Source organism: Numida meleagris, chromosome 10 (assembly GCF_002078875.1).
Source record: "Numida meleagris isolate 19003 breed g44 Domestic line chromosome 10, NumMel1.0, whole genome shotgun sequence".
NCBI lineage: Eukaryota > Metazoa > Chordata > Aves > Galliformes > Numididae > Numida > Numida meleagris.
In genome coordinates, this window is record NC_034418.1 from 4536700 (window position 1) to 4550676 (window position 13977).

The window sequence follows — 13977 nt, forward strand, 5'->3', positions numbered from 1 at the left end:
AATCCATAAGCAACACCCTTATTTTTGTTACTATAATAATCAGGAAGCCCCACTCCTTTGAAAATGCAAAACACTTCACAAAACAAAACAGTACAACTTGACAATAAGTGTTTCATACTACTGTTACTGAGTTTCTCTCCAGGTAGGCAGTTAGATTTATCTCAAACTTCTCTGTATCAAATATTATAAATATATAAATGACTATTTGAGACGTAAAATCTAACATTTAGACTGACAATAGGAGACTACATAGATAAAATTAGTATAAACATCACCCGCAGATGATGACAGTCAATAACGTACTTCAAATAACTTCTCATTGTAAAATGCGTCTTCTCATCTATATTGTAAAAATTACCTATGGCCAACAATCTAAAATGATTCAAAGCTGCCTGATGTGTAGTTTGTATGTTTAAGTCAGTAACTGAACAATAAATATGAGGAAATGGAACCAATCTGTTTGCCTTTAAAAAATCCGAAATAAGCCTTATTCAAAACATAGTTTTATCACCAAGAACACTGTACTGAAGAAATTAGTTCAATTCTAATGAAAAAGCACTAACGATTTTTCAGTTCAGACTGAAAGGTTATGCTAGAAATTATGACATCAAAGTAATCTAATTTGTTTTATCTAACAAGTGTCGAAATATTTCCTTTTTCATATTCAAAATGTGCCAACCACCACTCTTCAAAAATATATTTTACATAGCATCTAATTATCACTTCCGTGTAACAGAAATGAGAGAACTGTTACAACACACAGATCATCTCTGCCATTTTACAGACCAAGTTCAGCACAAGACATTAGCTTTTCTACAGACAATGTAAGTGTTTTACCCCACAGTAGCACCAAATATTGTCCACCTGAAAAGCCACTGATGAGAAGGTGGTGGTTGAAACACTTCCCTCATTTGTTTCTCTTTGGAACAGTCCAGATAAGAGAATTATCAGCCGTTTCTGACAACCAAACTAGCAGTCCACAAACAAAACGAAAAGTTACCAAAACATTATGGATAGATTAAATAACATGGCAGGCAAAAGATTACAGGCCTTTGTAAAAACAAACATTTTCACAATGTTTTCAGTCGTGAGCCATTAGGTTACATTCAGTGGAACAGTCAGAAAAAGAAGCGCATTATCTGCTTCCATCTTTTTTGTCTCAGTATGAACTGAACTTCACTGGCAAACACACGATGAATGTGCAATAAGCACGATGACAGATGTGCTTGTTTCCAGAGCTGACTGTTCAAAAGTAACTTCTGTTCCCTGTGCTTTCACCTCTTCATCTGTCTCTCCCTTCATCTGCCATTTCCTACCCCCGGTACTTCTCTTTACATCCATCTCCCTGATATTTTCTTAACATCTTCCCTGCACGTCGCTGATCAGAATGTGTCTTCCTTTCTGTGGGTATGATGCCAATGAGAGGAATAAATGCAGAGTTTCACTTCCTTCTGATCCAGTGCCCAGAACCACAATGCTCTTTGATATCAGAAGTTGCAGAATGACAGTATGGTGCTAAAATCATGCATTTCTATTGGTAAAAAATGCAATCTGCTCATATTTAGGCCAAAAACTTATTAAAAAATGTGCTATGTGAAAACAATGATTTTCAGAAGCCTGTAAACTGGATCAATTCTGAGGTTTTTTTTTTTTTCCACTGAGAGAGCAAGTTGCCTTGCCAGTTTGTAAATTTCTGCAGGAAAGCATAAAGATACTTGGCTAACATCCCTTCTGCCAAGCTGAAACAAACTGTTCTGAACAGCAACTATCTTTCCGTGTAAAGGAAACAGCACACTGCAGACACAGAATAAATCATATCACTAGACTCCATTCCAATTTCACTTTCACTTGCCTTTTTAAAGTGTCTTATTATGTAACAGAGAAATATAATAACAATTAGGCAACGTAGATTAATTCAACACTTCCCCCCCCCGCTTCTTCTGTATCAACAAAGTAAAATAAAAACATTGAGAAACTTCCACTAATGGAAGAGAACAGAAAGAAGCCACCTCAGCAGCCATTATTTCTTTAAATCCTTAGCACGTAACTCCTAAAGTGTTTGAGGTCTACAAAACCGTGACTCAAAGTACCACCATCTGAGGAGCAGATCTCTGGACACTGCAACTTCTTCCTTACAAACTAACAGCCAGTTAGAACCTGCTTCGTTCCCTTCCCTCTGATAGGGAAACAATGTGACTGCAGAGTTGTCAGCACTACTTGTAAGAGCTTTAAAATTATGAAGAGCGATTTTCAAAGCCTTCAAAACATTGAACATGAGGAGGTGTTAGGAAAGAAAACAGCAAATATGTATTAGGCATGCAAGAAACAGTAGGATATTGCTGACTTTTAAAGCATACCTTTAATGCATCATTTTTAATTCTTAAAGCAGAGAAACAGTAAACAACTGGTTATTAGTGTGTGAAAACCCACTTTCCAAATATTTTAATCTGTAGTCAAAGTATTTTATTAAATTACTAGTAATAGAACTCCCACAGCATTAGTGTTTCTATCACTAAAACCTTTGCTAAAAATTCTATCTATTAGCACAATACAAAGCAGATATTTCCTTGACAAGATCGCGTATCCTCTTCAAATGAGAGATATATTGGTGGTAAAAAAACAGCTGCTCTCATCATTTTAGCATATGTTTAATAAATAATACTAACACCCTAATGTTACCCACTGTCTCCTCCTCCAAATTGATCTCTAATTAATAACTTTTGGATTGCAGACAGATTTTTTGAAACATTCATCTAGTCTTACTTGGAACAAGCAGCCATTTCGAGCTCATACAGATTGGGAATCATAATGCAAGAAAAAAAATAATCAAGTTTTTAGTTATTTTCTTGACAAGACCACAGTGTTTTGCATTCAAATATTTTGCAGTAGATTAGCAGACTTAAGATTATGTCACATCAAATGATGCATCAGAACTTGAGTAGGGGAGCAGAGGAAACTATGACAAGGAGTTGTGGCTCACTATCTGCAAACACATCCCAGAAGGATAAAATTTTAAATTTGTGCCCTTTTAAGGCATGAAAAAACAAGGTTATGATCTAAAGGAATAAAAAGATCCAGTGAGATCTCTTCCACTTGCACACAGATCATCCTGCGTTTGTCTGACTTATATCAATCATACAATAAGACAATTCACAATGTCTAACTTCTAGGAAATTCCCTTCAATTTCTTGTATCTAGCCCTAAATGATGCAAGATCAGCATAACAGGTGAACAGTTTCCTTTTTTCTTCCCCCTTCACAGTAGCAGGAGTGCAGCAAACTGGTGTTGGGAAGCACTCAAACCATCTTAGCGGTATCACATCAACAAGAGAGGATAGAAGGATTTTCTACCAGGGTCCATAATCATTCCCTTAGCACATGAAATGATAAAATCATTTCTGATAACTGGCAGTAGTATGGAATTTAAGGGTTACCACTCTGGATTGAACTTCTGTACATCTAATTCCTAAGGCCCGAGGGGGATTTATTTAGTTATTTATTTTTAAAAAGTAGGTAGTCTAATGATATCACCCTTTATATCACTAATGCAGAGCTGCTGCTTTTCATCAGGGCCGTGATATTTAATTTTGTGTTTGAGTAGGTGGGAATACTTGAGAGCGATATAATCTAAATGCCAATCTACTTTTCTGAACAACAGAACGTTCACAAATTCGTAACTCTTCAATCCCTTACATAAAGTGGTAAAAGACGTATTTAAACCAGAAAATCTATCACCTTAAATGGATGAACTGAAACCACGACCGATTCAAAAAGCTTGTAAGTCATTAGAAGCTCTAAGCGAAACATTAAGCGTTTAGATTCCTAATCCTCAACATGCCTGGTCTAAATAGACAGCGTATGAAAGGTGGTTTGGAAGTCCTCACAAAAATTGTAAAGTAACTTCATTTTAAAGAATTAAGTTGATCAGTAATCAATATCTGAAGGTAACTGGTGACACACTGGGTAATCCTAAATACATTATATGTGCATTCTTACACTGCTAATAGTTTGTCACATGCTTATAACATCCTTGATAAAAGAAATTACTCATTTGTCTTAACCAATCTTTATAGCACAGAACTTTACTAGTTCTTGAATCCAATCTTTATAGCACTAGTTCTTGAATCCAGTTCTAAACCAATGGACTGAAACTACAAGCCTTGCTTCTTTGACTTCAACAGGTCAGAGGATTAACAATCTCAAACGGAAACTTCAGAAAGAAAATACAGCCTGCCTAGAAAATAATTGCCTTTAATTTATAACTAACAGTGATACATCAGAAAGAATTATGCTATAAATTTTCTCTGTATGTAGATCTCAAAGGAATCATGACAGAAAATGTGAACAGTTAACACGAAGTCCCCAAAGACAAATGAATTTAATTACTGAGAAAAAGACAGTTTGAAATCATGCCATCTCCTCAGAGCCCAGGGGCACAGTAGCCAAAACGTGACCCTAGACGAGGGCTGCCCAATGCCAGGAAAGCTGTGTTGCCTTACATTTAAATGCAGACTTTTTTTTTTTTTTTTTAAATAGAAACCGTTGGCTCACAAGCAATGTTATAAAAGTCTGCTCAGCAACTAGCGCGCCAGCTCCACTCTGCCAGTTCAGCAAGGCAGAGTGGATCCTTTTCACAGCTGGATCACTAACTGTAAATCCTGCTCAAGAGCAGCACAGGCCACACTACACACTAGCAGTGGCTGTGATCACAATCCAAATAGCAGTTTGCTGTTTGAGTACAGTATGGAGAAGGCACACTCGGTCTCCCGGTGGATAGGCCCCGTTTGACACTAGAGAGGATGTGAAAGATCAGGTTAAAAGCAAGCAGGAGTCACCTGAACAACGAGCCTGACTTCAGCCCCTCCAAGAGGCACAGCTCCTCGCCCCAGCCTGGCTCTCAGCACCCCAACGGAGCTCGCCTGTAACCGTTATGGCCAGTTCCAAGCACCTCCAGAGAGATGGCCCAGTGAGCAGAAAGGTACTCTGCTGGGATGGACGTGTCACAGCCAAACTCCTTTTAAAAGGAAAGCTGGACGCATTCATGCAAGTACTTCACTACAGCTAAAATGTGTGCTTCATTTGTTTCTTCAGTGTCCACCTTCACTGTCTGTAAAGCTGACGGTTTCATTGCTCCTAAAAGAACTGGAGCTGATAAACAACTTTCAACTGCTATAAACTATTATTTTTTATTATTTTTTTTTTAATAACAAAGGGACTTCTTTTACTGTCTTCAGCTTCTATGTTGCTTGCATTTAAGCAAGAAATGTTACATATAAAACTTAGCTGTTTTTTTTTTTTAATTACTAGTCTTCCCCTTCGATAATTTCTTTTCTTCCAGGTTTAAACAGATGACAAAAGTTTTATTTCCAACAGAAAGCCCAAGGTTTTCACAAAACTCAAGTTCTCCCTTCTCTTTCTCACCCAATAAAGTACTTTGCCTTGTAAAGTATTGCTTCAACACAGTAAAACTTTCTCTCAAGGTTCAGTGGGAGTTTGTTTTATTTTAAGATAACAGGGAAAATGAATGTAACAACCCACACATTCAAAATCCAAATCCTATTTTGTTATCGCAATTTGCAGCACGTGCTTCGATTAGTTAAAAAAATATTTTTCTAAGAATGTGTGATAGGATGATACCTTTATCAGAAGGCGCTTAGCCTTCTAAAACCCTTATTAATTACTGGATCTCAGGTAAACCGGTTTTATGAAAAAACTTTGGTAGCCACCCAACAGTTTTAACCACCTCAGAACAGCCTGTTCTAGCCATCCGATAGTAAATATTCTATTTACATAAGATCAATAGTTACACTGCCATAGTAAACACTCTCGCAGGATTATTTTTAAACAAACGTGAGGGTCTTCTTACAATTAGTGCTATTCAAAATCACTGCAGTATGTATTCTTGCTAAGCAGCTGTTATCTTATTTATAAAAATACATGCATTATAAAAGCTATAAAATAGTGCTAGCACAACATAACACCGCATGAAAGTACTCAGAATCAAAAATGATGCACATGGGTGTTCAGAAACAATTTACTTTGTTGGACAGCTGTACATGGATGTAAATTCCGTACAATCTGTAATACACGGCTCCAGAAGATTCACTTCACAGTTCTCTTAACAGGATCTGAGTACTGATTCTCCAGCTACCTGTCCCACATCGTTAACTTGCTCACACTGCTAGACAGCATACTACTGGGACTTCAGTCAGTTAGGGTGGTAATAACGGGGAGGCAAACCTTCACAGCTCGCGGCCAAGTTCCCTCAAGTTGACCATACTTAATTAAAAGGAAGGCTGTCTACCAGCTTCAGATCAAGCACAAGCATCGCTGCTGTAAACAGTTTGACAAATGTCTACCTGTCATTCGATTCTACTTTGTGACAACTAGAAAACTGATGCAAATTGATGTGCACAGCTAAGCATTTCATGAAGACGAAACTGAATGTAGAACTGTAACTGGAAGGGAACAGTTGATTTGACTATTCTGATTAAAAAGCAGCAAAATAATTACCGGAATTATGCAGTATATCATAAGGATTATTTTTCAGCAGCTTTTGTTAATTATTTGGATGACTAACTACAAAGTGTACTTGGGGCAATACACACAAAGGTTCCAGAAAACAACACTAGCTAACAGCAGCGTGTAAGCTTCCTGATTAGAAGGACCCACAAAATGTCTCTCTGCTATACAACATGAGTAAATTTGAAAACAAATTTGGAAGTATATATCCCAAACCCAACTTTAAAATAAATGGGGGCTGGGGAGAGAGAAGGAAATGTGAATAAGCGCTCAGGAGCATAAGCAGCACTCATTTGCAAATCCATCAGCAGAGAGAAAAATTAAGACCAGTGAAGTTCAGGTTAAAATCATGTTACATTTAGAACAGTAACCTTTATACTATCACACAAATTCTCAAAGAAGTAGTTTATTTGGAGCATACAAGAACAGTACCACACTAGGAATAAAAGCAGAAATGCAGAGACACAGGCTGATTAAAAGAACATTCATTTATGCTGTCTATACATGAAATATACATACACGAGGCATTTAAAACTGGACAGATATGCCGGTTCTTATTTCTGTTATTGCTAAAAGGGCAAAGGATTTCAAACAAGAGTTGGACCATAGCTGAGGTTTCTGTTTCAAGTCCTGACTGACAAGCTTAACATCAGAAATAACATAATTTCCTTTAGAAGTATCCTGGAGAACTAGGTTAGCACTGCAGTCAGAAGCGTGCCATGTACAGAATCTCTCTGACATCTAACATGTCTTTTGGAGGCTTCTTACCCCCAGGGTATCAACCCAGCTCGATCCAGCTGAGGCTGCGCAATCTTTAAGAGAGCAGACTAAATTGATACAATTAAAGAATACAGAATACTTAAAATACAAAATGCATTGTACTTTTGATAGACTGTGTGGTATCTGTAAGGATATTCATCTGCTAGCAAGTTCATTAAACTTCCAGTTTCGTCCTATGCAGTTTATCACACATTGAAAATATAAGCTGGAATTGACAGACACAGCATTTATATTATCAGATAAACTTAATTTGGAGTCAGAACCCATGACAAGGCTAGATGAAAGATACTTTGGTGCTGTCTACGCTTCAAAGTAAGTACAAAGTAATGCTGGCATGAATTTAAAAATACAGAAGCCATTCCTTTCAAAGGACAGTTCTAAAACGATTGCATCTGAAGAGAAAACAAAGCACTCTTGTTCCTGAACAAGAAAGCCCACACATGGACTTCATTAGGAAGAATTTTGTGTAGGCAGTGAATGAGAATATTATCAGAAAACAGTTTTCATTTTTGTCAAAGATTTGAAAAATCTTAAGAGAAGTAAGAAAACATTTAGATCTACTTACCCAATTTTTGTTTTCTCTTTAGTTTTGGATGAGGAACCAGTTTTTGGCTTTTTGCTCTCCTTGTCCTTGGGTTTCGATTTAACTTTTCTACCTTTCTTTTCCTCTTTTCCTTCAGCTGAAACACTGGGGAAGTTTTCTGGACTCATTACTCGTGGGATGTTTCTCTCTCCTCTCTCTTTTGCTTTTGCAATCGCTTCAGATATTATGCGATTTGCTTTCTCTTGTTTACTTTCAGAGTCTGCTTTTTTCCTCTGCTTCTTTTCAGACATTGCCCTCACCTGGGTATTCTGTGACTTAGTATGTGATCCTGAACCATCAGTCTTCTTGGAGGAAGGAGGCTGTGGCAAGAGACAAAAAGTAAACAAAAAACCCCTTATTTTTAAGATTCTCAATGTTTTTTAAAAGACAAAGTGCAAGCTTTTTAAATCCGGAATTAAACTCACAGAGACCCATGCAGACACAACAAAGAAGGAATTCTGCTTTTACCACAGAATGGCGTGGGTTTCAGAAGAAGTACATCAATTGTTGGCTTTAAACAACCAGTCTACGTACTAGAATTAGTTTTTAAAAAATCTTCCCCAAATTCTCTGAGCATTCTTTTCTTCTCCGTAGTTCGACACACCGCTCCCTACCCTCTCAAGCATTCCCGTACATTTGACGCGCATCTCCAACACCCCCAGTAAATATTCTCCTCATAAAATCGGAGAAAGCCAAGACTTCCCAAAGGTAACAGCATTAGCATTTCTTCTTCAGTAAGATACCGGGGCACAAATACCTTCGAGCAGGCATAATATCCACAAGGCTAACGCCGTGCTAAACAAAATCGTTGTTAGAACAAAATCGAGATTAAAAAAGCCATCCAAAACTAAGCCTACACTGCTCTGCCTGATAAAAGGATCAGAAAGCAGTATTTTTATTTCGATCAACATAGTGCCAGCATATGAGTTAGAAAATGTACGTCCTGTTTTGATTTTCAGGTTTTTCAGTGCTATTTCTCCGATGTGGGACTGTTTACAAGCGAGTGCAATGCCCCAACCACCAGGCTCTTCACAGACCAGAAGACATGTTTTTGCTTTCTTCCCCTCCCCCTCCAAGGAATGGAAAGAATTTCCTATTCAAACAGACAAAAACCGGCAGATAACACTTATGTTACATTCTCACCCGTAAAGGCGCCTCTGACTACAGCACGAAGAAAAGCCACCAGGAATTTCCAAACACATTTCCAGGCCGAATCCAGTGCACTTCACTGGATCCATTTTCTATCTGCGCCTCATCAAAGGCAGAGAGCGGTGCTGCGGCAGGGAGGGAGGCCGGCGCGGGATCACCGAAATGCCACCTCAAGGCCTACAGGCTCTAACAAATAACCATGGCTCGAGCAAACAGCAACAAGCTCAAGATGGCGATGCAGCACGGCTCCCGCCGCAGCAGCCAGTAATAAGGAAGGTTATTCAATCCCATTAGCCTTTTAGCCCAAAGAACCCCTCCTCCTCCCACTCATTCAGGCTTTCACTTACCCTTCCTCTTGGCCTCTTCACTGAAGACATTTTTGGCGTCAGACAAAGGCTTGCCCTCTGCTTTTTCAGCACCCCAGGCAGTGCTCAAGAGAAAAGCATTGAAAGAAGATTGCTAAATGGCCTATTTAGCAAGCTGCAGCCAAGATATGCACAACCCTCCACAAATGCACATTGTGATTTATCAACATATTCCTCCCTTGGCGAGCACACAGCCACTGATCGCCCAGCGCAGGTAGGGCAGAGCCTGCCCGCCGCCCCTCCAGAGCAGGATTTCTACCACAGCTGTAAGCAGATAGCCAGATTCCAACAAAGCACAGAAAGAAATGAATGCACAAAGCATCAAAATGCATCAGCATGAATATTAGAGATGTCGTTAAAAATACTGACTCCTTCTGCGGAAGTAGGCCAGCAGATGGTGCTACCAGTTATTATTCCATTAGACTCTGCGATTTAACCCCCAACGGACTGCTCTTCCCTACATGTGGAACCGGGATTAACTCTTCCTCTTCCACCTCCTGCTGTAAAACTGCAAATACTGTTTTCTCTTAGGGTGAAAATCACGGGAACTGCACATTTCTGTGGCCAAAGCTTCCCTGCAACGTGACGAGCCTCGCATCGAGATGGTGCAGCTGCGACGCAGACATAAAAACCTTGGGCTGTGGCCTCTAATGCATTTTGTCCTCCACAGTGGATCTTTTACTTTTTTTTTGTTTTGCAGTTGAATTCTGTACTGCAAACAAGCAACAGCAATCACATAAGTGTCCTCTTACAGATTTCACAGCTTCCTTCAGAACACGGAGGAAACCCCTCCCCTGCTTTCCCACCTTNACCGGCGCACACCTTGCAATGAAGGCCTCCTCGATCACACAGGACATGGCTGGGTGGTAAATTCCTCTGCCTTACAAGGGGTGTGTGTGTGTGTGTGTGTGTGTGTGTGTGTGTGTGTGTGTGTGTGTGTGTGTGTTAAGGTGCTATTTTAAAAGACTAGATAAGTTTGCATTGTGTTTTGTCGATGTATATCAAAGAAAACCAAGAAGGTGCTACGGTTTTCTAATTTTTTGCAAAGTTATTAGAAAAATAAGAAGCTCTGACATCATTGCTAATCCCTACCAACACCCTTGCTTTTCTCAGAGGCCATTAGAAAAGAATCAGGAAATAGACTGGGATATGACTTCTGTTAGGATTTTGAGACTGCTAAGAATAGGCCTCGATCGGGATTTTACTTCTTAAGACTCATTTCAAGATGAACTTCATTTTCCAGTGTTACAGATACATGGGATGAATTTCTCAGTTAACAGTTACATTCAAAGATATTTCTGCAAATATATACCTTAACTACAAGGACAATTACTAAACTTTCATTTTACTTTTCGGAACTGTAGCAAAGATGCTTTGATCTTATGGTTATTCAACCTGTAACAGAAACTGCCATCAGTTATCTTTCAGACTTACTATTTCATAGCTTAGGAAAGTGCTAAATAACATGCTATTTTAGCATTCTGAGTGCAGCTAAATAAAATTAAGGAAGTTTCCTAATGCATTCTCAGTATAATTTCAACTCTAAGCCAAATGCTACTGGAGCTGGTAAGGTCAGAGAATTTTAAATATAAACTGATACCTTCCTGAACCGTTCTGGGGCCGAGAACAAGCAAAAAAAAGTGCCAAATTAATAAGTGGGCAATAACAGCAATAGCAGCTTTTTGGCAATTTTCTAAAGTAATCTTCCTAAACATTTAGTTGCTTTAAAAAGGAGTTTCTTATGACATATCTAATTCAGAGCTCAAAGCTGCCGTCGTGTTACTCCTCACCAGCTTCTATCACTTCCTTCACGTAGAACTGGGAGCATGCTGGATGAGGTGACTGGTTGTTTTAATTCTGGAGGCCGACCCACTTCTTCTCGGTCCACACTACTGCTTCTGTACTAAGTTACAAGTCCTGCACACCACCAACACGAAACTATTTGTTAGAAAACTGAGAATGTATTCTTTCAGTTCTACTACGACATTTCTAACCATATGGGAATAACATTCACAAAGACACAGGAAGGCACTAGGCCGTCATTACTAGGTAAATAAAGCTGTAATGAAACAGAGATGTTTCGTTCCTGCATCAGGGAAGTCACCACAGTCACACACACAAAAAAAAACCCAAAAATTGCAAAGCAACACAATTGTTTTGAGATCAGAAGAACAAGAAATATCCTTGCTTTACAAAGACCAGTATCTGCATGTACTTGGCAATCAAAGCAACATAAGGATCTAATTCTGCAGGGGTCTTTTTTCTGAGTATCGACTAAATCTTAAAAAAAAAAAAAAAGTAAAAAGTACAGTCATAAACAAACAGTTATAAATTATCCTGCACAATGGAAACAAATCCCAAAAAGCTACACAGCATCTACAACAAAAAGGACAGAGCCTTTTGCCAAGCCAAAAATAGCCCTCACAACACCGAGAGGGGTCACAGATCAGACACCCCAAAGGCGCACGTCCTTTTGCCAGCAGCTTACAAACCTATTCCATCCATCAGCAGCGAGAAGAATTCTTAACTGAAAAAGACGTAGGAGAAAGTGGAAAGGAAAGCCCTGAGGCAGCCACGTATTTACAGAACGAGCATTTTACTTAGAAAAACACACTCCTAGTTTTCATGGTTGCAAAGATCATCATCCAAATATAACCAAACACAAAGCAAGGCAATGTTGTCTCAATTCTAAACAGAGAGCTCCAGGGTATCTGCTGCTGCTAACTGCCCTGCCAGGTAGCAGCCGGTGACACTATTGGGGCTCCGTCAGCTGCCTGCTGCTACACCGAGCATCAGTCAGTCCTGCTACACCTTCCCTGGCAAGCAGGGAAGTGCCAGGAACCACGACAATTCTGAGTCAGGTTCATGCTGCTGCCACCCGCAAAAGCCATTAGGAACAGCAGGCATGGGCAGCGCTGCTGTTCACACTGAAGGGCTATCCCTAAGGGACATTAAGGGTGGAACGGGTGGTAAGATGACAGCTGAAAGACTTCCCCACACATGCCCCACATTCCCAGGAGCTGGTGAGCACCAGTATTCAAAATACTTCAGCAGTATTCAAGACTTGAACGCTCTGTTTTTAGAGGCAGAAGGTACACTATACATCAAACCGGTATCTTAATTAAACTAATGTCAAAACAATCAAGTTACTGGACAATATCCAGAGAGGGAATCATGACAGCAGTCTTCCCATTACCTACCAATACTCTGCTGAAGGCATTTTTGCAGAAAGGTATTTCTGCAACACCCACATGGCGTTTGCAAGACAGGCACTTTGCTGGCATACCACTACTTCCCACAGCAAGGAGAAACCACCATTGTGAATGCTTACATACAGTCTTCTTTTTTTCCTTTGAAAACCTAAACACACTTCAAATCTGCTCAACAGCAACAAATAGTTTTTCCACATCCCTTGTGCATCAACTTCAAAGAAAGCCCCAAGAAGAAAATCAGTTTAATGTACCAGAAGCTTCCATCTCCTAGGAAATCCTCCCAGATCCTGCCTTACCTGCTCCATGAACAAAACACCACTTCTACTTTTGCCAGAACCCATGGCCATCCATGCTAGGAGCAGTACTGCTTTCAGTTCTGTGTGCACACAGCCTTTAAGGCCAAGTCTCTTTATCGACTTGCATCCATTCCTGATATCCTCTAAGGACTTGTAATGCCTTTCCCTGGTATTTTAATGAACCCTGCATTCCTGATTTAATTATACACATTTATGTATTTTAAATGGTTTTCACTTGTGGATCTGCTCATCAAAATAGTAGCTAAGAACTAAGTTATGATCCTACCTACTGTAAAAAACAGAAAGCTAAGCTTTACACTTACAATGCCTCAAAAGATTCTTTTACTTCTACTAGCAGGAGGCATCAGCAGGAAGACGTGAGCACTAAGCACTGTGTGCCCTGAGAGCATAGTTCCTGCTCATCAACAGGTCCCGAGGCAGATCAAGATGACCCTGACATCAACCACACCAAGAGCAGCTAAAATTAGCCACCTGGAAACCTGATCCTTACACACTGCCACTTCATCATCTTTGTCCACGTTTATTAATAAACAAGGAATCCCTTTGTGCATGTCAACTCACTGAAATAGTATCAATATCCCAGCTGCACCACAAATACGGGAACCATCTAAACGATGATCAGTACTGTTTGTGTTTTTCCCCAAATTAGATTGTCCTGTATTTTTACATTGTGATCACATCAGAATCTGAAAACTGCAAATGCTTTAAGGTGCCACACTCCCTTTCAGAGCTTCTTTCCTGACTTTTAATTCTCTCCTTCAGCAGTTGCCCCGTCCCATCCGGTAGGATTACACTACCAAGCAAAGAGCACTGTCCATGGGGTTCTATCATTTTTCCTTTCTTTTGAGAGTACATATGGAACAATTAGGAGAGTAAATGAAGCATTCTAAGTTGTGGTTCTTTCAATATGTTGACAGTATTATCTATTAGTGACGATAATAAGCAAGAAGAAGAGTATCTGTTTCAGGGTTCCAGAATTTTAAGAAATGTGTATTTGAAGCCTGACAAATTAATATTGAAATATTACAAATACATTTAAAAAAAAAAACA

The 13977-nt window shown here is 39.3% G+C and overlaps 1 protein-coding gene across 11 annotated transcripts in view; it reads right to left on the reverse strand.

Annotated features, from left to right (window-relative positions):
- Positions 1 to 13977, reverse strand: part of CHD9 (chromodomain helicase DNA binding protein 9) — an 84743-nt gene that overhangs the window by 40257 nt on the left and 30509 nt on the right. For 9 of the 11 annotated variants that reach the window (XM_021408930.1, XM_021408927.1, XM_021408931.1 and 6 more), the window contains one exon: positions 7867 to 8204. In XM_021408930.1, coding sequence (XP_021264605.1) covers positions 7867 to 8204 — 338 coding nt within the window. Of the gene's footprint in view, positions 1 to 7866; positions 8205 to 9027; positions 9275 to 9380; positions 9749 to 13977 lie in introns of those variants that run through there. The other 2 variants (XM_021408932.1, XM_021408933.1) reach the window with 2 other exon arrangements.